This window comes from Calypte anna, chromosome 1, assembly GCF_003957555.1.
Source record: "Calypte anna isolate BGI_N300 chromosome 1, bCalAnn1_v1.p, whole genome shotgun sequence".
Lineage (NCBI taxonomy): Eukaryota > Metazoa > Chordata > Aves > Apodiformes > Trochilidae > Calypte > Calypte anna.
In genome coordinates, this window is record NC_044244.1 from 43153993 (window position 1) to 43179074 (window position 25082).

Consider the following 25082-nt stretch of genomic DNA (forward strand, 5'->3'; position numbering starts at 1 on the left):
TTTCCTCCTTTCTGCAAAACAAAATATGGGGGTTTTTTGTTTTGTTTTGTTCTGTTTTGTTTTGTTTTTCTGGGCACGGGTGTGGGGCAGAAATCACAACCTGTAAGCAAAATGAAATGCCAGTTTTTGTCTAAATGCATCCAGAAGTTTCTCTGGAAACTCATTCCCTACCCAGTAAGTTTTCCCAGACATGATTTCTGTACTTCTTCATCTGGCTGGGATGAAGTTAATTTTTCTAATAGCTTCCTGTATGGTGCTGTGTTTTGGATTGGTGACTAAAAGTTATTGACGTGACACCAGTGTTTTGGCTACTCGTGACATGTTTTTTTTGCTATTTCTCTTTCTGGAGAAAAAAGTGAGATGAGTATTTCCAGCTGCAGCGATGGACAGAATGTCTTCTAATTTAAGATGCTGTCATAAGAAGTTAAAATGTAAACACAGCTTTCACTTTTAAAATGAAATCTAGCAAGTGATCATTCCATTATAGTTTGAGTTTCCAGTTGCTCTCAATCTGTCAACTCCACCCTGCTGTAAATTCACTAAAAGCCAAACAATACCCATTGGATTGTAACGTCCTGAGCCAAGTTTCACCTTGGAACAAACAGTCCTGAGTTAAAAATTCCTTAAATTAAGATTTTATAGAAGCACAAAAAAACTTTTGTACACCATAGTTTCTAAGGCCAAACCATGATATGAACATCTTTGCTTACCTTTTGTTCCTCATACGCTTCTTTGAGACGAACGTAATTTGTCAGTGCTCTCATTGCAATTGGAAGTTTTCCAATTGTCTTCAGGTCCACAGGTTTCTTGTGAGCAGATATAATGAGAGTATTCATCCACCAGTAAGTTGCCTTTGAGAGCAAATTGACAAATGGCTGAAGAAACCTCACCCCCAGGTCCTGTAGATCCTCTGGTGGCTTTACTTTCTGAGGGTTCATGAAAAATACATACCTCTGGGGAGGAGAAAACAGAGAGCATGTGTTCAGGAATTATCTTGTTAAGAGCAGTTTTTAGTAAAAAATACATATAATATGACTACAGTGTCTATTTTAAATTTAAAGGTAATTATACATTCAGTTTAAATATAAATTTGCACGTAAATAGGAGAATTCCCATTTGGACAGCAGAACTAGCAAAAAAATCTGCAATATGGGATGTTGACACAGCTCTGTAACTTACCAGCACCACCTAACTCTATCTGAACAATAAAAAAGGATTTTTGGCATATAATTAAATTTTAAATTATCACAGATAAGAACATATGCTAATTTATACATTCACTGCATACATAGTTTATCTGCATTAATCTAGCATTTACTGGGTCAGTTACATACACAAACACACACTCTTACGTACTATACAAACATGTATGCACTCTCTGTATACATACACAGGCACATATCACACACATACTATGCCCAGGGGACATATCAAGGACATTCATTTCAAAGACAAGCCTGGTACCATTGATTTCTGTGGAATTAGCCAGATAACTACATCTAAACTAAACTTAGGCCTAAACTTGACACGAGCCGGAGTTACTGGGACTAAAAACCCATCTTCAACCCCAAGATACTACTGATGGATTTTCAGATCCTGACAAAGAAACCACATACCCTCACTCGAATGACATTGATCTCCACAGCCATCAGCAGCCCGTAGAGAATGACCATAATTCCAGTGATGCAAAAGCGGAGCTGAGAAAAAGGCACACCATCCTGGCAGTATCTGACAAGCTTGATTGTTTTGGTGACAAAGGCCATGACCCAGTAAAGAAAGAGAGCTGTAAAACAGGTGAACATACATAATTTAAAAAAAAAAATAAAAAAAATTTAGCTCTATCAGTGCTGCAGGAGCTCTAGCTCTGTCAAACAGACGCATTCCATGGTTTAAGTCACTGCAAGCATGGTGATCCTCTGTGCAACCAGCCTGAGTCTGGCACAGTGGGATGTCATCTCAAGTCAGGAACCCAGGTTCAAGGGATTTGCTCCACACTTTCTTTTCCCAGGCACTATTTTCTTTCCCGGACCAACACCTTTCCAGAATGGTGGCCTTTCACACAATTACAGAAGTCTATCTAAAATAACCTGATGGGGAACTTGCTATCAAAATGAAGAAAAAGTCACTTAGCTTGACAAATATTATATTGCTTCTTTGAAAAAGCAGAATACATTGCAGGTAAGCTCATTTTGAAGAAGAGTTCACATAATGGAATTTTATCCTCCACCCTGTTTTGTTTCTGTCAGTAGCAATTGTAGTTTGTTGAGTTATAAGTAATTTGGACCATGTGCTTCTATGAAACATTATCCTGCAATGTCTGCCCAAATTCTTCCTACCAGTTCCTGGTTGAGGCAGATATTAAGAACACCAGGTAGCAGTTTCTCAAAGGAAAACCTTCTTGCCCTCACCTTTGACAAAAGTGAGAGGTGGCTTTCTTCGTTGGACTGGGTAATTTCAGAATCAACTGAAATGGATGCTGAGAAACAACAGCCATCTGCACAGGATGTATTCTGATCAGGTCACTATTAAAAGTGACTCTTTAAAATATCCCTTTTGAATGAAGACAAGTTTGTTTTATTTTTTTCTTTTGCCTCAAAATAATGAGGCATTAAAATACCTAAAAGCTCATGCTATAAATAAAATAAGCATACTAAGATTTTTCTTTTGTGATAGTTTTTAAAAGTAGCTTTTAGTGTGTACCTTAAAAAAGGTACAATATCTCCTACAATCATCCTAGTTCATAAAATCATATCATAGAATGTCTTGGAAGGCACCTTAAAGACCATCCAATGCCCCTGCTAGACCAGGTTGCTTAAAGCCCCATCCAATCTGGCCTTGAACACTTCCAGAGCTGTCAAAGAGCAGAGAATTATTCCTTTCTCTTTTAATATCCTCATGTATTTCAACACGTTCTTCATTCTAAACAAGCTGACTGGCTCAACTACTGTCTTTTCTAAGGGTACATAAATATATAAATACATAAATATTAGACTTACCAACCTTATTAGACTTACCCTAAATATTAGACTTACCCAACAGTAACTTTGGAAAGTTAGATGTTTCAATGTTATGGTAATAGACTATGGATACAGTGGCAGCCACAAATCCCATTATAGCTGGTAGAAAGAGATGCAGATGGCGAGATTTCATTTGTCTGAAAATAAAGAAGGTATAAATTAGTGAGTCTGGTATCTTTTCCACCAGACTTATATACCTAGGTGTTCTGATAATCTAAGAGAGACAAATATGACTCGCCTAGAGACAAAAAGATTTTTTCCCATATGAATGCTTTAATCTCTGCCAATATTTACTTGCCATTATAGCTTCAAAGGAGAATAACAATATACTAAGAGCAATGGTTTCACCTTCATCCTATTAGACTACGGACAGTTCATGAAATGATGCCCATATTTTTTGAGTAAAACTCCTTATGCCTTACTAGCCAGCCCATTATACATTATCTACTGATAATTAATGAATGCAATTAGCTTGGCTCTCCAAAAAACATTGCCACTTACGTATCGGAAACTATTCCCTCTGCTATTTCACACACATGTACAAACAGGAGGGTGAATGTCAGGATCCACCTCAAGTTGTGCCCAGGGAAGTGCAGCCAGGTATTGTGGTGAATCTGGACTTTGGAGCTTTGGCTTCCCCAGCCTGGGAAATGAGAGTGATGAAAGATGAAGTTTATCATACAGGCAGTGAGTGATCCATCAGTTCTAATCCGTAGGTCACACTTTGTAATATGCAAACAACATATAAAATCTCTACATGGTTATGGATGCTGTTGTTACTGATGAGACAAACCAGGAGTGGTTTTATTGTTTTATTTCATTTTTATTTCCTCTTTGCCAATACATCTGCACAAACACAGCTCATCATCAACTTTCTGGTTTGGAGTCATGCAATACTGTGGACTCCAGCTGGCTTTTAATGCTCTGTTCAATAACTATTTGTCCTGATAACCAAGGAATAAAATAGAAAACCAAATATTATATACACACATACATAACATACAATTTAAACTCTTATGTTTTTTTCCCAATATTGTTAGAAGATAGAGAGAATTTTCAGTGGCTGCAATACTGTTTCAGAATTAATTGGCTAATACCTGTAAAACTAATAAAGCAGCATGCTATCACCTGATGCATAACACAGAATGTTGTAAAATATTATCTCTGCTCTCAGACCTCTCATTCAGTTTCAATCAAACACTTCTCCAGAAAGCCCTGTAATTCAAGGATGACTTGCATCTTGCTTCTAAGAAAGCTCAAGCATTGATGTCAAGATCCAGTACTGCTGGAGAGAGTCCATCATAACCCTCAGGTTTTTTTCCCAGTTTTTACTAATTCTGCTGTTATAACTTGTTCCTTATTCACTTGTTTAGTTGTTAAATTGATCTTCAGTCACTGAATCTTGTTACACTGAATCTTGTTATACTTCTGATTGCTAGATTTTAAGTTCATTCTCCCATGGTTTCCTGTAGCCTATTATTCAATGACTTCAGAGTCTTTTTGCCTAATGAAAGTACTTCAATCTCTAGTTTGGATTCTTCCTCATATATGAAAGGTATTACCATGATTATACACAACAGCTCTGAAAAAGTATACTGTACAAATTTCATGACTGCAAATAACTGGGATAAAGAGACAACTACAGAGAAAATCATTAGAGTACTAATTTAGACGTTTGGGGTTTTTTACAAGAATATATGTTACTGACACTCCACTATCTCAGTTTTTCAAGAGACATTTATTATGTCTTAGATTCATTCCTGTGGAAAAATATTTTCCCCATGCTCTACTTCTGTTTAGAAATGTAGTCAAATGGAGGAATTATTCTCTTTGAAAAGTTATCTACATTTCTCCTAGCCTTTGATCCAAACACCACAGTTTAAATATTCTCTGAAATACACCTAACTTGAAGGGAATTCAGACCCACTGTCCTAACTCTCCTGGTATCTAATAATAGCTAAGGTTGTAAGTTGCCAGTTTCAGATCTGAAAAAAACTCATCCAGAGATAAATTTCAGAGCATTTGGATCTAATTTCTCTGGTTCTCATCCATCTTTTTATGTTGCTTAGCTCAGATTTATATCTAAAATTCCCAACATTTCAGGTGGGTTGGCTTTGGATCATCTGGCTCAAGCCATTCTGTTCCTTCTTTTTTAAAATTAATAAATACAAAGCATCCAGTGTTTTGCACCACAGGCTTAAGCACATATAGACATGACTGAGTAAAAATACATGGCCAAGTGCATGTAGGATTGCACAGCTCCATGGAGCAACTCACCAATGAACAGGATTGGGAAGGTGATAAACAGCAAGAAGACATGGGGAACCAAGTTGAGGGCATCCACAAAGCAGACATTTCTTAGGACACCAGCACTGATGTTGTAGGCTGAAGCATTGTCATTACCACAAAATGCGAGCCTCATGGCTTCCAGAAGGTCCAACAACTACAAAAAAAGAGACAGGTTGAGGAATAGCTGACTACCAAGGCTACTGGCATTCCATTTAGCTAAACACAAGATAAATAAAATAGATACAGAAGGAGCACACTGAACAACCCATGTGGAATAATTTAGTTGTATTTTGAAAATGTATTTGGGCATCATTGAGAGTAAGCACATTAGAATAAAGGCTGTGTTTATCTTGCATATTCATGCAATGTCTTCTAGTGTTCATTTTATGCACAAATGTTATGCTACAAGTTCTCTATGAGAATATGAAGAACAAGAAAGTTTGGAAAAAATAATTTCCTTTCATATAAGAAAAGTCAAATTCACATAAGCTGACTTCTGTGTGTTACTGCTTCTCCAATAAGTAAACATCCTCCGTGCAACCTCTGCTCACTTGACTTGTGTGCGTTCTCAGTGCAAGCTCTGAACCTTTGATATTTGTGATTTGGTAACTTTGCATGCACTGGTATTTTTGCTGCTTCATTGTCTCATAGAATGACAATGATCACACACCTTAGGCATTACATAGAACTGCCAAAAACTCCTGGTCAAAGTAGATGGTATGGAAGCTTTCATAGGCAGCACACCAGCATTTATACTTGATTCTGCAAATCCTTATGCACATGCTTAACCTTATCCAAACAGCCCTCTGGTTTCCACGATCTCTTATGAGATTATCTGTGTACACCAAGATACATTCGTGCTTGCAGAGTGGGCTACAGTATGACCCAGAGTTATAGTCAAATTCTGGCTTTTGTCAACCTCTGCGTTGTTTATTTATTCATTCTTCTTTATGGGGAGATGAAATGAGATTGCCAACAAAATGTTTCTTTGATGATTTCTTTTCCTGAGACTTATACAAAGCAATATAGTGCTGTAGAATAGGTTGTACAAACTCATTTGCTCACATATTTTTTCACAAATTTTACATATTGATATGGAAAGAGTATCTTTAATTCAACAAAATATATGCGTACTTTGCTGAATGCATCTTTCTGCCACAACATTGGCATTATTGAGTTTTGCAGAATCAGAATAGTATAGAAATGCAAAAAAAAAGCATAAATATGGTTTTAAAAGTAGTTGAATGGGGGAAAAAAGGTTTTCCTTCTTTTCTCAAACAGTTCAGGTTAGTTCTTTCAGCCCAGTTGTTTAAATAGTGTAAGCATAACAAGGTAAGCATAAACTGAGTATCTGAGTAAGTACTGCCTTAGAGAGAACAGAAACATATGTATCTTCAAAAGAATATAGAATTCAAAGAGGCACTTCCAATCTCTGCTGAACCTGCTTTTTGCTTTTAACTAACATTATGCTGAAAGTGAAAAGCATAATCCATGTTGAAATATGCCTCTGAAATGTGGAAAGGAATTTAATCGAAAAGAATGTGATAAAAGCAGTTTCTTTTCCAAACACATCAGCAATTTATTGTCTGAGGTTTGCCAGAACTTAAGCATAAATCAGTGTCATATGGTGGACCACATCCTGCAAAAAGGCATGAGTGTACTTACTGTGGTGCACAAGCTGATGGGGGACCCACTCAATCTTCAGAAGAAAGCAATTTGATGGAGAGTTTGGGCCATTTTCTATAATGAATAGTGATATTACCACTATCATTTTATCATCTTATTTTTATATGAAAATATATTCATAAATGCATATGACTAGTAGCACAAAACAAACATTTTGTTAAGATGAATTCTATCTGAATAGACTGAGGAGTTATTATCAAAACAAATATAGAACTTAAAAAAGAAACCAACTACAGAGATATTCTATGCTTTTAATTTGTAAAACTTGACATGTTTCCTTTAAGTGAAACATAATGGTAAATGGTAATGCTAATCTCTTGAAAATCAGAAGCATTGTTTCCTCATTTTTATCAAAGGTCAGAAGTCCAAGGCAGTTCTGCTGGGAATTTTCCTCCCTTTCCCACAAACAGGACTCTTTTCTGAGACAACTTAAGATGCTGTTGCAGTCTAGTGGTTGGACTGGTATCTGGTATCTAAAGGCAGGAAGATCTTGGGTTCAAACAAGTTCTGAATCATTGACATTCAGTGTAGCTTTTGGCTTGTAGTCAAAAGTAAATTAGGAGAAAGCATTAAAACCATGTCCAAGAGAAGCTAAGGAAACTGTTGAGGTTTTTTTCTGTTTTTCTGGAAGGGAAATGGAATATAGTCAGTAGATGTTCCTGTGGATGGACTATTAACTGCATGGAGAGTGCTATCTGCTAGCTAGGACCTACCAACAGTTCGTAGGGGTTTCATATCACACCTCAAACAATAGTCCCTAAAAGCTCTCCAGAAAGAGGTATCTTTCAAGAATCACATCTGCATCTTGATAGCATCTGTGCTGTGCCTGGTTTTGTGATGCAGTATGTCCTGTAACACCAACTGTCCTCTGCATCTTGGTATGGTTGAAGAAAAAAAATCTTGTCCTATGGTTAATACTGATGTATAGAGACAGTGCCTGTCATACTGATGATAATTTTCAACAGCAGCTGTAAGCAGTCTATTCAAATTATTTTTGTTATTGGTCCATTAAAAAAAAAAAAAAAAAAAAGAAAAAAAAAAGTTAGAATGTTATTTTCTTGTCTTCTAGGAGAAAAGAGTACCAGAGAGCATATGCTGGTTAGTTTAATGTAAAAATAATCCAAACATAATATATGAAAGATTGCATTTCAAACGAAATAGGGTAATTGACAATAAATTCCAAAGGTTTTGCACCATAAAACATTTAATTTGATCAACACATCCAGTGACCATGTTCATTAAACCCTCACTGGCTTAAAATCTATCAAAGCATTCTGATAAGTGAGGCTGAACTGCCCAAATGAGGCTTATCATTTGGCCTCATAAAACACACCCCAGGTACAACTTCCCTTTTCAGCAGACCCCACTTCAAGACACACACCTAGTGCTGTATGGCACTGATAGGGAATAGAAATGGTAACAATAGAGAAACATCAATAATCCAGCGACCCTCCCTTCCTCCTTTCCTTTCTTTCATCCATCCATTGGTCCTTCTCCACTGCGCTAGAAATGAGTTATGACTGGAAATGGAGGAGGATTCCTGTCCTGCATCTGTTGATGTGTGCCAGCTTCCCTAGACACTTTCTGGTGTTTACATGGACAGGCTGCTAGAAGTTCTCTGTATCTTCAGGAGTGGCATCTGAAAATACACAGCAGTGCCTCAGAGCTCTAAAAAATAATTTATCTCTGGTGTGCCTCACAGGGAGCAAGAAATACCTCCATCATTCCCTTCCCATCCATTTCTGATGCAGAAGGCAGATCTGATATACCCTCCACATTTGATCCGTATGACTCAAACCACTGGTTTTTGCTCTGTATTTTGGAAAATTCACACCTATAGTGCTCTGAAAATGCACTGATGCACAGGCCTATTAACCAGGCACAAAGCAGGTCATGTAGTTTCTACTTCTTTGCAGAGATAGGGGAAATACCCTGGATAACATGTAGAGGAGGATGCTCTGCATTTACAGTCAATGAGAGTGAGACTCCCATTTGTTTCAGACCTGCAATTAGCCATTACTTTCTGCTACATCAAGGCATTTCTCTAAAAAGCTCATTTTCTCTAATTAATAAGCTGTATTCATTTCCAAAGGGCAGAAAAACAAGCTCCTAAGGTACAAGAAAAAGTCCTTGATCTCTGGACAGCATGGGGCAGCCCAATGCTTGCGCATTAACAGAGGTTAACAGAGGTTGGGCCATGGCAGAATTCCAGATGCAACTATGTAGTGGAACAGAGCGACCAGGTGCCTCTGATCATCAAGAAGTGGGTGTGAGCCGCTATCAACTCCACCTGTGCCCAGCCAGGGCAGGGCCCCTATGGAGCATGTGTAAGACCACGGGGCCAATAAATAGTGAGGCTCACACCCACTGAGGCAGTTCATTCTAGAGCTAGCTGAGAGAGTGGCTGGTTGCTTCCATAGCAGCAGACACTGTGGGCAATAGACTCAGATCACATCCTACGAGTCTATATCACCGTATCAACGCGTCGATCCCGGACAAGAGACTCCTTTCCGGCTACACAACTACTCATCCAAGGAAACAGTAACTTTCAGTCTTCCTCAAAGGAAAATCTGATAACACAGTGGCAAAGTTCCTTATGCCTACACTCAGATCCCGTGCTTGAAAAGTTCATTGGAGCTCCAGATGCACAGCACACATTCTTAGGGCTACAAACAGTGCAAGTAGCATGTTCAAAAGCTTCAGAGTCATTTGAGTCTCAATTACATTTTGAAACGGTATTTCAGTATGAGGAGTTAAAGAGATATGTGATAATACTAAGAAAATTTAAAAGTTTTTAGAAGGCCTATGCTATATTGACTTCTAGTTAGTCCCAGTTTTGAAGATTTTCACTCAAAAAACTGAGCCTGGAAATTAAGACAGTCTGGAAGATCTTGCCTGCAGATGACCAATGAAAGACAGAGCAAAAAGGAACTACTCCCTCTTCTTTTGTACAACCATAAGATTTAATGTCATGAAAATGGGAAAAGGAAGAACAACAAATGTAGAAAAAAACATGAAGAATTGCAGCTGTGCTTACTGTTGCAACTCATCAAAAAGTGCAGCTGGGTGTAGAAAGGAATATGGAACATTTTTATCACTCTACCCAATTTGGAAGGGCTAATAATTACTTAAAAAATAATAATATATAATAATAATTAAATTACTAATAATTAAACTATTCTTCCTTTGGCTTTAACTCTTCTAGCAAGCTAATATTGGACCTCAGTCAGTACTAAATATGCAGAGAGGCAAATAGAGGCATCTTGCTTAGATGGGAAAGTGCTGTTTGTTTCCCTCAGCAATGAGCATTGTGCAAGTACATAATTAAATACACTGAAGACTTTTTATGTTTTTCCCTAGCACCTGTTACTGACCATTGCCCAAGAAAGAATGCTGACCACACCAAACATCAGTCTAACACTTAATGACTGACTAACTAAATAATGAACTAACTAATGAACTAATGAACTAAATAATGACACACTGAAGATTGGTGAATTAGCTCTAAGTAAGTCAGAATGCAGAGCTGACTCAAGGTTTCCCACAGTGTAGCCAAAGCTGATCTACTCCTTATCAGTTGTAAGGTGAGAGACTTTTTAGACCACAGCTGAGTATACAGAGAGAGACTGAAGAGGAAAAACAGGGTTGCAGAGCCACACAAGCAGAACTAAAGAGAATTCTATTGTTAAGTGATGGAAGGGATAAAAGCAGTAATTGCCACAACCCAGAAGGTTATCACATTCCCCAGCAGCAGTTCCCTTCTCCACCTGAGACCCCTTCCAGCAGCAGCACAAATCTGGGCTTGCTAGAACTGTTCATTCAGCAGCAAAGCCAAATGGTTTTATCATACCCAGCAGTCTGCTGCTCTAGGCAGCTGCCTGCTTTGCTGTCTCCACAGTCTAGTGGAGACCCACACAAATAGTTCAGTTGTAGAATTAATGGTGTTATAAGACCTGGATGCCCTTTCCCAAAATAAGAAGCCCCAAAGCTTGAGAATGATGCTAAGTTGCTTCAGTTGCAAAGTTAACTCACACAGGCTTAGATCAGGGATCCATGGGGCATAACAGAAATGCCCACCAATTTCTTAGGAAATATATGTATCCTAAAGGAAGAGATAGCCACTGGATAGCACAGAGGCCTCTTCCTATATGGACTGACAAGACCTTTTCTCTAAGCAGATGTTCAGGTTGGAAACTTTGGAGCTCAAGCCTTCTTTACAAGCAGACTTGCTAGGCTTTGTCTAGCAAACAGCAATGTCTTCAAAAGATGGGAGAAGTATGACTGCCATATTAAAAGAATAAAATGGCCAAGCAAACATGAATATTCAGGAGAGAACAGATGAAAGGCTAATAAATTGTTTTGAAACATCTGATCAATGATGGTCATCTGGTCATCTGATCATCTGATCATCTGATGTTATTGACCACTATTTCTCATAAGTTAGTAGCAGTCTTTCAGAATAACTGTTGAGACCCTTGAATACTCATTTAAGATGGCAACCTTATTCATGTCTATTAAAAAAAAAAAAAAAAAAAAGTCTTTTCCAGAGATAAGTTCCCTTTATGTTGAATAAAGGAGACCACCAACTGATGCTGGGCTGACTACATGAAAGTGAGTACATCATAATACGTTTGCTTCCCTGCTAATCACAGCAGGAATGTTATACTATATAATAGTGTTTCCAAACATGCCAAGTTTAACGGAGCATTTAAGCCAGGGGAAACACAGTGATGTGTTAAAGATCTTCCAAGGACAAGAATGTGCTACCTGACGGTACCAACTACAATCACCAAGCCAAATAAGGGTGGCAAATAGCAGCTAAATTTCTGTTTTACCTCTTAGAAACTGGAAGGCCTTTGTCCTTCAAAGTTATTGATAACTTCAGTTGTTACAAACTCAAACTAGTAGGAAATTTTCAGAGGGTTTTTTTTTTCTTTCTTTCTCCCTTTGAAAGTGGCATTTGCTGAGCAGGCAACTACAAGCTAAAGCAACAAGTAAAACTTCACAGACAAGGGTAATAGAAAGAAAAACCAGCAGATTGGACCCCTCATGGTGCCAGGGGAAGGTAAGTTTCAGCTCTCCTTTGCACCATTTGGGAATCTGATTCTCTGTCTTACCATAGTAAGCACATGAACTATCTGAACAGCAGTTCATTGGCAAGAGGAAACTTTCTAGTCTTGGGTTAAGGTGTGCAGACACTGTCATAATATAATAAACTGAAATCAGTACAAAAAATATTCAAGAATAAGTATTGTGAGTAAGTAAAGGGTTTGAGGAAGAAAAAAAAATAGGACAAAGTTGGAAACATGGATATGGTGTACCATTAAACATAAACACCTACAAATCTCATTTTAAAAGCATAAGTGGGGATTTTCAGGGCACCAAGCCAGTGCCTGAGATAAATTTTCTGTAAGTAATTGTAAAGACAACCATGGAAAATAATAGATTATTTAAATTTCCATTAAAATTATGGGAACATCCTCAGCAAGTGCAATACTTCAGGAACTCTAGTTAAAGACATTTTAACTACCTTAGAGTCTTTTAAAGCAGGCTTAAAAATCTTCATAGTCATCTTACCTGGATTATTACTCTGTTCAGCATGCTCTGCAAGATACTTATAACTATAGTGAAAAGAATAAAAATACACTCCTCAGGCGGACCTTGTTTGAGGGAAATAATATTTTGGAAAACATCTTTTTTCAGTAATTCTGCTGCCTGTATTTAACAAAAAAACCCCCAACAATAGCTGCACTTCCTAATTAAAACATATCAGCTTACAGAGCATACTTGGGTATCTGTTGAAATTTGATTTTTTTCTTTGTTTTTGTCTTATATATAATGTGCATTATATGCCCATATATGCATGTATATCAACAGGTGTAGGCATACAGATGCAGGATGGAGAAAGTACCCTGAGATTTAAAAAAGCAGTAAATTATTATTATCTTAGTTTTCTTATCTTGTGTGTAATTAACTAATGAAAAAATCAACATTTTTTTCTTTTCTTCTGAATCTCACTGAAACAACTTTAGCAAAGGACAAATTATGAAGTTATAGGTTTGGATAAGCAAAATGGAAGGCCTAACTCTGAGTTTTGCCACACATTTTAGGTTAGTGTTCTCAATCTTTTTCCTTCCGAGGTATAAACCTACTAGTTTGTTCATCTTACCTTCCTAAAAGCACTGGACCAAACAAAATCTCCGTAATCTGTAGTCTGTGCATAACTTGCAAAGGGTTCTGCTAAGGTAATGACAAAAAAGTGCTTGCCATTTAGAATCCCTTATTCAAAATGATCCACAAAATACCATTTTCCTTTTTATTCCTCTTTTAGCTGTGACCTCCTATTCTAGATAGACCCTGCTTTCTTCCTAAGCATTGTCCCAGTTACCTAAAGGCCTTAAGGTGATGAATTACCCCTGATACTTGTCAGCATTCTCACCACTACCTGCCAGATAGCAGCAGCCTGATCCAAACGTTACCGAAATCAATGTAAAGAATCTCATTGACTTCAGCAGCTTCTTGGCTCAGGCTCCGAACTCAAGAGAAAAATCACAACAGCAGTGGTGCTAAACAGGTTACTGGCACCGAGAAGCATTTCAGACAAACATCTGCAGTGATCTTGCACACAATTCTAATGCATTGCTTTCTTTTTTTCTTTCCTGGTAATCTCCTTAACACAACATCAGCATGCTACACACTGCCTGCTGTAAAACCTTCGGACTTCGCATGCCAAGACAGGACAGTTTAAAAAAAGAAACACGACCCTGTGAACAGCAGCAAAGAAAACATCAGCAGGAGGGGACAGTAGAGGCTGAGAGTGCCTGTGGATGAAAAAGGAAAAGGAAAAAGAGATTGGAGTTGTAATCCCAGGAAAGAGCGAGGAGCAGCCCTGTCCCACAGATATAAAGGGAAGGAGGAGGAGGTGGTTAGTGGGAGATAATGGGGGAGGGTCATCCCGTGCCCCGTTTGGTCGCTGAGTGTTAGATCAACCCCTGGAGCTTACCTTTGTAAACACAAAAACCAAAAATACCAACCCAAACTGTCACTCGGTTGTGCTATGTGATCAATATCATCCCAATGGCAGGATTTTTCTTCACTTAGCGAAGCCGCTCCAAGCCCTGGAGTGGATTATTTTTAGGCTGGTGATGGGAAGATCAGCTGCTGCCTCCTATCGAGTTTCCAAAGTGCACAAACTCTTCTTCTCTTTCTCATACGCTGAAGGGGGCAGGAAACTGGGAAGAGACAGGAAAGCAAAAAGCACCAATTTTTTGCCTCCTGAAGCTATAGTCCCCTGGGGTTTCATCTGCTTGCTTTTATTTTCATTTTCCCCTCACTGCAGTAGTGAGATTCCGAGAGGCTGCATTGCAACACACCAACTATTATCAGCAGGTTTTTCTGAAGTAATAGATTTAGACAAGATTATTTAAATTTGGCAGTGTTGGGGGGCTTCAGCTTTTGAATTCTTTTGAATTAATCTTGGATAATTTTAATTTGACAACATAATATTGTAGCTCTTCTGTCATCCTGAGCAGAAGAGAAAAGAGAAATCTACTCAGCTATTTCACTTTACCCAAGATCCCTTCAGACTCCTCATCTTAAAATACAAACCAAATCCCACTTTTTGATCACACGGGTGAGAGGAACTTTTCTTTTCTCTTTTCTTTTGACTTTTTAAAAATCTTGAAATAAAATTTAAAACTAATTTCATGCTCAGACCAGGAATATGGTTTCCAATGCAATAGACCTTATTTACAAGAGATTTTTTTTTTTTGTCTGCAAAATACACTGTAAATGCTTATGTAGGGGGAAAAAGTCCAGAGAGAACCTACATGCAGTTGGTTGATTCATTTATTCATTTTCTTTCAGTGCCATTGAACCAAGATTTACCACCATTCATATTTTTCATCACGACAGTTTCACTTGAAGCCACAAATAGCAAAGATCTGGGACTTGGTGTATCACAGGGCACATGGTAAATCACAAGCAAATCTGAAGGCCCTGGAGATAGAATTTGCTTAGGTCTTGCAGAATCCAGGGTCATAAGAGAGTAGATGGTTTCCAATGAATTGCAGTCAAAGATGTTTTAATGCCACAAGGGTTATAGTGAGCTCTGTGCTGAGAATGTAGTTGGATGGCTGAGACTAAACAACAGTGGGACTCATCAAAACCTTGGCAAGCCTAACTTGGTCCTTGTTCTCTGATGTTTCTTACCTTACAACTGTAGGCCTACAAAAGTGGAAACCTCAGATCTAGAGAAAATTAGCACTTTCTGTCATCCCCAGTGACTTCAAATACCAGCACAGCATTGCAATGAGAAACTGAGTCCTAAAAAGTCCTCCACAGCACATGAAATCTTTTACTTGCAGGTTTGGGGTTTTTTGCTTTTTTTTCCCTTCCCTTTCATGTATAAGCGTTCAGTTCACTAGAAAAAAGATTGTGGATTGAAAGCTTCTGAGTTCTGATATATATCTAAGTTTTATTAAAGAAGATAAAAATTAAAACCTTTAATGCATCTAATAATGCTCTAAAATAAAACTGTCAATTTCCTTTGTCACTCAGGTTTGCCATTCTTCAGGAAACAAAAAAATAAATAAATAAAAAAAAAGAAGGCAAAGTGAATGTGGAAGCAAACAGCATGTTTCATTTTGCAGTTCCTATATGAATTCTTTTCATTCCTCTACATGACAGGATAGCATGTTTGGAAAGGCATTTCTAGAAGCATTGAGGAAAATGAAAAGCTGTGATCTGAAATGATTTTTTGCAGATGGGCTTTTCCATTTGTGGGTGGGGGGGTGCCGCGGTGCGGGAGAGTGGGGAGGAGGTGGTACAAACGAAAAAAAAAAAAAAAACCTTCAAAAAACCCCAAAACAATACCAAAAAAACAAAACGAAACAACCACCCCAAAACGGATAGGAATTCGGAATGTTTCAGGGTATGTAAGTGAATGGAAAACACCACAGGCCGATTCCCAGGTATCCTCACGTACAATATTTCTTCAGATCTCCCACGTCAGCCCTCAGAAGACAAGCGCTCAGCTACCGACACCTCCCGAATCCCGAGCTGCTTGGGGTACACGCCGAGGTGCCGGCGGTGGTGCCGAACCCCCCCGGACACCGGCACCGAGGCTGAGGAGGCGGCAGCTTGGGGGCGATGCTCCGCGGATGCAGATTTCATCCTCCCCCCGCCATGTACCGTCCCCCGCTGCCCCCCTCAGTCCCTCCCCCCTTTCCCGGCGGGCACTGACAGCCCAGCGCTGTCTGTCCCCAAGGTCCAGGAGGGGTGGAAGGGATTGGGGCATCCCCCGGGAAGGGGATGGGGGGCAGGGGGTGTTCCCGCTGCCCCCCGCCTGCACTTGGGAATGGGGGAACGGGAGTGACCACGGCGGGTGGTCAGCTTAAAGCTGCTTTACCTGATGGCTGAGGGGGGGGAGGTCGGAGAAAAAATGTCAACAAATTCTAAGCGGATTCTTAAGGAAACCGCTGAGTTTTGTCTCCCAGCACCGAAAGGTGCGTGAAATCCACGGCCTGTCTGGCAAATGGTTTCCGTGCTGCCGTGGGCTTCCATCAGCTTGCCGGCTAAATCCGATGGTGGATGAAAAGCAGGAGTGGAAAAAGGTTTTAATAACTTAGCACTCACCAATGTGAGGGAAATGACTGCGGGTATGGATCCATGTGCCATAGCTCCCAGCTGAGCATCCTCCACAGGACGCTGGAGGTGTCCTGGTTCACTAAAACTAACGAAGAAAGAAGGGTGTCTGTCACCTAACAAGCTGTACAGGTCTTATCTGACAACAGCTCTTTGCCATTTTCTGTCTTGTGGACAGGTCTGTAGGTCTCCCTCTCCGTGTTGTACTTCAGGGTACACTGACACCATCAGTGGAGTCACTGGACTACAAGGAGCTGCCACTCAGTAGCCAAACTGGGGTGGCTGCATGGAGGTTCTCAGTCTCTCCCGTTTCTGAAGCCAAAAGCTGAAGTCATCACCATTTCAACCAGGTGTGCAGGTTATTTTGTTTGAGTTGTTGACACTGAAGTAGCAGTTTTGGAGTAAACCTCTCATGGATATTGTGCAAGTGAGGGTAAATAATTACAAACCTACCTATGTAATTTATATCAGCACTTTATACTAATACAGCAAGATGAACAAATGTTTGGAGCAGATTATATAAGTTGTGGTCCATTATGCTTTTATTTTACATCTAAATTTGTCACTGTCAGAATCATCATAGTGTAAAATAGTATAAAAAATACAAGATTAACACAGCTTCAAGACCAATTTTATTTGTGCTTACAGCCCTATTATAAAGAAAAGTTTGTTATATTTGATTTTATTACACTTAGCTCATTTTATCTCAAAAAAAAAAAAAAATAGCTCTACCATGAAAAAGTTAATGAAGTAGCAAAGATTCCATTTTCTCTTTAAAATATTTTAATGTAATGGAAAATGCACCTGATCTCCGAATAACTCCTCTGTCCCTTTTAAATATTTATCGTGGGTATGCTTGGAGGGAGGGAAGCAGTAGTAGAGCTGCTAAGTATTATGTGAAATACTTCCCACAGCTTTTTTGAAAACTATTATTCCTGGTTTCTATGGGGAAAACTGTTGTGGAAAATATATACAGCAAAAGTTCAGCAGAGCAACCTAAGTAAAGAACTCTATATGGAGAACTGCAAATCCCAGGCCTCAGAGTTCCTCACTATAAAAGGTGTATAAAGCCACAGGACTGGAACAGGGATTTGCAAACCTTATGATCTTTGATGGACAACTGAGAGTAACTGGTGGAGTCCAAACACAACACTATGATTTGTCTTAGTAGCTCTTAATCTTGGCTGAACCTGTATGCAAAGTTACATCTTGGATGTTTATACACAACATAACTTTTCAGATCTTCATATTTTTCTCTGTTTGATAGTTTTTTGGTTTTATCTTTTTTGTTGTTGATTTTTTTAGGTTTTTTATCTTTCACATTGGCAACCAAATACACATGATTTGGTTTTTATTCTTTTTTTTTTCTTCCTTCAAAAATAAAAAAACCTGAGAGATGGTCTTTTAATACTGAGGGCTTTTTGATGCTGTCAAGATTTCCACATCCTCTTAGTGTAGAGGAGTTTAATCCTAATTATCATAAAAACTAGACTTTTTCATACTATATTTTAAATTATACCAGACACTTCGACCCACTTGTATTATAAATAACAATGATATTGTGAATTCTGTGTGCGTATCTGTGTGTGTGGAGCTGGAAGAAAGGGTTGTCTTTTTTCTTTTTTAATCTGTGCTGTACTGAATTTCTGTACTCTAGGCTGACACTGGACAGTTCAGTCTATTTTTTTATGCTGCTTAGAAAACCTTCACTTGGTTCTAAACCATCAGACCTACCAGATAGACCTTATCCTCTCTGCCAACAAGACAGGACTAAACTAGGGACAAGTTTATTTTTTTCCCATTGAACTCAACAAGGCACATACATTGATTTGTACCATTTACAAATTTTGGCTTTTCAATACAAACCACTCAGAAACAGCAATCATGTAGGTGTCCAATTTCAGTGGGAATGCCTGGAAAGGGAGTTAGGTACTGAACACAGAAATCACCTCACTCAGAATTACATTACATTTGGTTGCTTATATCTGTGCCAGTTGCCCTGGCTCCTTATATAGAACTTGCAGAGAAAAATACATTTTTAGATTATAGTTCTTTCCAGCCTAAAACAGGTATATAAGATAGTGGGAACTTGTTTCCCTCTGAATAGGACTATTTCACCCTGTGGAGAAGGAGATAGTCTATTATTAGAGAGTTATAGCCTAATAGTTATGAGATGAAGTCATTCTCACACAGGTAGAGTTAGGGAAGCAGACTCCTGCTGCTATGCATGTTATGCTACATTTGGAAATTAACCTAAATCAATGGAGCTTTTTTTAAAAAATTTTACCCTGTATCCTTTTCTTTTTCTCTGAAATATGGGAATAAGTTTTCAGCCTGAGATCGTTTTCCATGTATCTACTTTGTATTATTATGTACAGCAAGAGAATATAGTAGAAAGTTAGTAAGCATGACAAGTATCTTTTAGACACCATCCCCACCATTTATATCAGACCTGGTAGAAACCACAGAGTCCTCTTCTCACATCTCTGACTGTCTCTGGTTGTAATTCCAGAAGTTTGACCTTATGTTTATTCTGGTATGGCATAAGAAAAGACGAATCATCAAAATGATAAGAAATCTCTTTCACAGGAAAAGATGAAATTGATTCCCTTTTCTAAATTCATGATATATATAAACCCTGAAATCTGGCATCTGCTGTATACAAAATACACCATTTTTGGTTTGTTATTTGCACCATATGTAATACATTCTTCAAAAAGCCACTACCATAAGAGGATGCGTTCTATCCTTAAGACGATGTATATCTTCTTCAGGCAAGATAAGCCATGCAGTTGCCTTGCTTATCAAAAGAACATCCAAAGATAAAGGGTCACACATTTGCCTGTTATCTAAAACCTCCTACTCCAGGTCTCTAAGGCTGCATATGTCAAAGCTGGAAGCTTTTTAATAACGTCTGTGTTCAGGTTCTCAGGAACACAAAAAACCCCAAAACAAACAAACAAACAAACAAAAAATCCAAAAAACATTCTATTAAAATCCATTTTCAGAAAAAAGGCAAAACCCAAATACATTTAAAATCACTGTGGTCATGGTTTATATTGTATTTCAGTTAATAATATGTCATCTGGGTAATTTACTGCTGCAGTATAGACACAGTAATTGAGAGGTTGATATGCATTGTAACTGTGTTATTAACTACACCTTTAGTTAGTGGGTACTGAATGCTAATGTCCTGGCTTTCTGATAGTTAGAGGGTTATCTTCTCTTCTTGCTGCTGTCGTTTGCAGTCCTCGCTGTAAATCAGGGAATGGTAAGTTTGAAGTCCTACAGCACATGGAACTTTATGACATCTCATGGTTACATGAATTAAAATCCAGAACAAAAAATAGTCAGAAGGATCAAGATTAATTTAAAATAACTATACTCTTTACACTAAAACATGTCAGTGGCACAGCAGTGGAAAGTCTTAGCAGGAAACACAAAAACCCATTAATGAAAAAAACCCAACAACTTCTTATATTATCCAGCAATCAGCACACTTCTGAAGCATTTCAGACGTAATGGTGTACCCCCACTCCCCCAAAACACTTTCTGAAGCCCATTGATAGGAGATATCTAAAGTACTTTTGTAATAGTTTGTCATGAGCCTGTGACAGCAGTCTCATAGCATGGTTCACATAAGTAAAGAAAAAGTGAGATAAATCATCACAGCACAAAATTGTTCATTTCCAAGACAGCAACAAGATAATACTAGATGGTACAAAATGTCAGAAAATAAAGCAGTCTTTATGCTGAAAACAGCAGTTCCTGTAGAACAGTAGTTTAAAAAAAAAAACACTCTAGAGTGTATAACTCTTCAAGGCAGACTCTTGGCAGACCATAAGATTTACTAATATGACTTCAGGGAGATTTACATCATATTTGCTGTTATAAAGCAAATGGTCTGAGAATTGTGAAAGAATAAAACAGACTTTCATCAGTGTTCATTCTCTGTTTTACATCTTGTCCCTGTATCAGTCATGGGCTTGATGGGGAGCACATCTCATTTCAAGTGGACCAACTTTGCATATGAGATGCCAGCACACTGAGGCAATCTGGACAGCATCACACCAATACGATCAGGACTGCTCTAGCCAAATTTTCATTTTCTGAATTGGTATGTAAATTGCCATGATCCAGCATTCAGCTGTTTTGATTAACTAATTTATCCCTCCTCCCAGTTATCTCCAGAATAGGGAGATGAAGCTAGTGTATGTGCATGAGTGTGCCTCGTGTTAAGTAATATATTGCTTGCCGCTCCATCTGTGGCATCTGTAGATGCCACATCATCATGTGGCGATGATGCATCATCGTCCAACAGATGTTTCAAAGTAAACAGTGTTTTATAACTAAAGTGAGACAAATTCTGTGATCCAATTTGTAGCAACTAACTGCTAGGTGTGGCTTAGGGATGTGTGAGAGCAGTTGAATGCAATCAGTTTTATATTTGAAACATAAGGCAACAGCCACTAGTGATTATATGGATAGGAATTATATGACTTGTTATGTCTGAACAGATGAAATTATCTCTTCAGAAGGTCAAACTCCCATTTCCCTCTTCAGAAAATCCTAAATGGAAACATGATTCATGAAATTGGAATCTAGTATGTCCAATACACATTTCATACATTGTATTGTGTCCTGAGCAGCTGATGTGTATATGAGCTCTTTTATTAAGACTAAAAAACTCTTCAAACTCATACTTTATCTGGTGCTTTGGAAATATTCTGTTTTTTGGAAAAAGTAGTATGGTATTCTGATTTATGTTGTTCCACAGAACAGAGAAAGAACCTAGGATAAAAAGTGAGTGGAAGAGAAAGGAGAGATGATTTAGAGGATTTCTCCAGGGACATTTATGTCTTTGAGGAAAAATGCTGTTACACATCCTTTCTACCTTCCTTGAGCTGACCCTCTTGTAAGACAAGATTGTTTCACTTGAACTGGATTATTTGGCTAAAGTAACTCAAAAAGTGAGATTTAAGAAAAAAAGATGGTCAGTTTCAGGAATGATCAAGGTCCATTGTGGAGCAGCTGTGTTCTGAAGTTCCTCAGATTCATATGCTGCTTAATCCTTAACACTTAGCCCAGGTAATTAGTGCTTAATTAAGCTGGCTCAGTACCAGCTTACAAGAAAATCCATGACTAGCAAAGTTGGTTGGAAATTTGCTTTAAGAATATTATTTCCTATTTAAAAAAAATTGAAATATTTTGGTAATATTTTTACTTTTTTCTTATAAAAAAAAGCCTGGTTTTTTTCTTATTTTTATCTTGTTATAACTCTGTTATTTCTTCTCTCCTTCTAGTAGCAAAACACAGAGGAAGATGTTGGAAAACCTTTTTTTTCTGGCATTTTGAGAGTCCTTAATTTTCTCGTATTTTTGAGATGAGAAAGATATGAAATCCTGCTAAGTCTTACGCATGGAGAATTTATCTTCATCGTTCTTATGACCTTTGTTTCAGCATTTTCAAGATGCTAATTTTAGGAATTTTAGGTATTTTGAAAATCTTAACCTTCTTAAGAACCAGTGCTGACACTGTTAAGTACATTCAAGAGATGCAGATTCCTGATACCACTGAAGATAATATTTTCTAAGGAAATTTACAGAGCTAAAAATAGTGAGATACATTAACTGAAATAAAAGAAGATGCAGAAGGTATGGGATGATGTAGTTACTTATTGCACTAACACATTTTATTATGTCTGGGGTAACAAAATAATATGGGATCTGGATAAATAAAGTGAACTGGAATACTATTTTATGATAGATAATTCTCCCACTACATTTACCACAGTTTCTGGACACACACTGAACAGTAGAAAACAATATTCGTGTTCAGTAAGCTTTCTCTCTTACAAATACACATTTCAGCTCTTACTATGAAAATTTTCAAAGCTCGTAACAACAGCAGAATAGTTCCCTATCAAAACTTTCTGTTTATCAGGTATCACCAATAAATGTGTTTAATACAGCATCCATCATATTATGCAGATATTTACAAAAACATTCCCTTGAAGTCCTTTTGAAGCAAGTACTGAAGTTGCTGAAATCTCAGAAGCTAAAATATTGTGTTCACTCAATAAATAAAACACAAATGTATTGACAATATTACATTTATACACTTTATTTTGCACAAACAGAAAGTAATGAAGTCTCCCAAGGAAGATGAGTTTGCCCACTGCTATAATTTTAAAATATCATCCTTTTCATACATAGTTTGAAGCATTCAACACAGGTACTGAAACAAAGTATGGCAGTGTTTGGGCATCTTCCATCTGCATATGGGAAGATGTGTGAAGACACCAGTGAAGACAGAATGTCCTTGGTTTGAGCTAACAAAGTTAGATGTTAACTTGGCTGGGGAAAATGGGAAGACAGAGAGGAGGAAAATTTGCCTGCAATGATATTTAGATGAGTAAATAAGGCTGAAGACAAAAATGGTTGACAGAAGAGTTGGATGCTTGTGGTCAGCATGGCTGTGGTTAGCACCAGGAGGAGTTCTGGCTTCAGAACAATATCCACTTGCAGCTATCTCTGCACTTTCTACCTGAGCATAATTAATCCAGACTAAGAAAAACACTTATTTCCATGACAAAGATGTATTTTCAGGACCTTTTCACTGTTAGTGATGCAGATGTAATGCATTTCACACACTATAATAGGGAAGAGATTTAATTGGCACGATTCACTGGACAGGTCCTTGCAAGTGTTGTGTTGTCAGCAGTTTCTAATGTTTTCCAGGAGTCTTTTCCTTAGAGACAAAGCACAGGAGTGTTGTCTAATGTCTGACTTCCCAGGAAAGCTTGTTCCTCCACTTGAACAGGGATCTTTGTTTCAGATCACATAGAACAAACAACTGTGAGTCTCTGAAACTGTTTTAAGACATGACATACAACACATGCCATATGGCCTAAGTAGTTGAAAGCAGACCACTGTGTTGTACTGAAATGCAGAACATTTAGAAGACCAGCTCTGGACTATGCTTGGATTGTGGTTTGTAATCACAGAATTACAGGAATATGATTTGAGGTTACATGGTAGAGCAGACTGAGGTTTTAGTCCCACATTACCGAAGCGTCCTGAACTGGTTTCGGAGATTTTATTGAAAAATGACAAAAACTTGCAAAGGAAAGAGTAAAGGTATCATAAAACAGAAGACAATAAGATAACCGGATAATGTCTGTCTTTATAAAGTAAAGGTTTTTGCATCTGACTCTTTTCTAAAACAGAGAAATGAAGGAGTTGGGTATGTGAGCCACCTAGTGCCCTTTTAATCACCTCTTGGCCATAATATCCACCTCAGCTACCTGTTTCCCCCTGGGAGGCTCTGCAGTCAAAATTGCATGATTGAGGTTGATCACTACCAATCAGGGCTAAATCAATCAAAATTGCATGACCGAAGCCATTAAAAAACAAAAAATCTATTAAATTATTTTATATTACAGATATTTCAAATCTTCTATGCCTTCATTAACATAGTAATTCTTTACTTCAAAACCAGCGCAGTAGTACTGTCAGGGAGGGTTAATGAAAAATAAAAATTTATCACAAATTTTCTATGGCTGGCTGTCTCTACAAATACATATCCAATTACTTGCTTTCCCAGCAGGAATCACAAGTGAAGCGTGGCTCTGAAATGGCCATTTGCTATCTCATTAGTTAGAGTGTGAGAATCATCTTCCAAAACTTTCCATTGCAGTGAAGAGGGAAGATCGTACGTGCAGACCTGAGCCTTGTCATACTCTCAGCAGCTGAGCTGAGCCAAGTGACCCTACGGAAATGGGACAGAAAATATCTCTAGGTCTGAGAAGACATTTAGCTAAACAAGAGCAACAAGAACTTTCTGACTCTACCGGCTGTTGCGCAAGCAAGAGGGAGTGGGAAGTCGATTTCCTAGCAGTGTGAATTGCAAAGGTGGTACAGGAGACCCTGATCTCTGCCTGATCTTTTGTACAGTCTTCTGTGACTCACGGTCTCGTAGAGAAATTATTAAGAGGAATATTTATCTGACCTCTCAAAATTATGTCCGGGCTGCGCATGTGCTTTCTGTCTGGGGCTTGTTCCGTGGGTCATCAGCCAGAGATGAGATTGGAAATAGGAACGGGTCCAAACAACAACTGTACTCATTTCCCACCCAGCTTGAGTCCTAGACAGAGGGAGGGTGTTTACACTGAAAGGAAGACGAGCAACAGGCGGGTGAAAGGGATTCATTTCACTTAAAGGGAAACTACCATCTGGTCTATACCTGCATGTCTTGCCCTGTGAGGAATAGGACTTCCAATTCAACATAGCTGTAGAAGAAGCAAGAAATACAGTAATGGGAAACTGCAAGCGTTAATTGCACAGTGGCATCTGCAGAAGCTGTTTCATATGCAATAATCATACACAACTGTCTGGAAATCTGTCTGCAGCAAAAATAGGTGGTGATTTCACTGAGTTCTTTATG

The 25082-nt window shown here is 38.3% G+C and overlaps 1 protein-coding gene across 6 annotated transcripts in view; it reads right to left on the minus strand.

Annotated features, from left to right (window-relative positions):
- The window catches only part of ABCC9 (ATP binding cassette subfamily C member 9), a 74606-nt gene extending 60295 nt beyond the window's left edge, over positions 1-14311 (minus strand). For 3 of the 6 annotated variants that reach the window (XM_030466983.1, XM_030466976.1, XM_030466959.1), the window contains exons 1-7: positions 13996-14310; positions 6972-7046; positions 5295-5460; positions 3519-3660; positions 3033-3154; positions 1617-1783; positions 711-953 (exon numbers count right to left, since the gene is read on the minus strand). In XM_030466983.1, the coding sequence (XP_030322843.1) occupies positions 711-953; positions 1617-1783; positions 3033-3154; positions 3519-3660; positions 5295-5439 (819 nt within the window). In that variant the 5' untranslated portion in view covers positions 5440-5460; positions 6972-7046; positions 13996-14310. Of the gene's footprint in view, positions 1-710; positions 954-1616; positions 1784-3032; positions 3155-3518; positions 3661-5294; positions 5461-6971; positions 7047-13995 lie in introns of all 6 variants that reach the window. The other 3 variants (XM_030466988.1, XM_030466968.1, XM_030466949.1) reach the window with 2 other exon arrangements.
- Positions 14312-25082: the final 10771 nt, after the last annotated feature.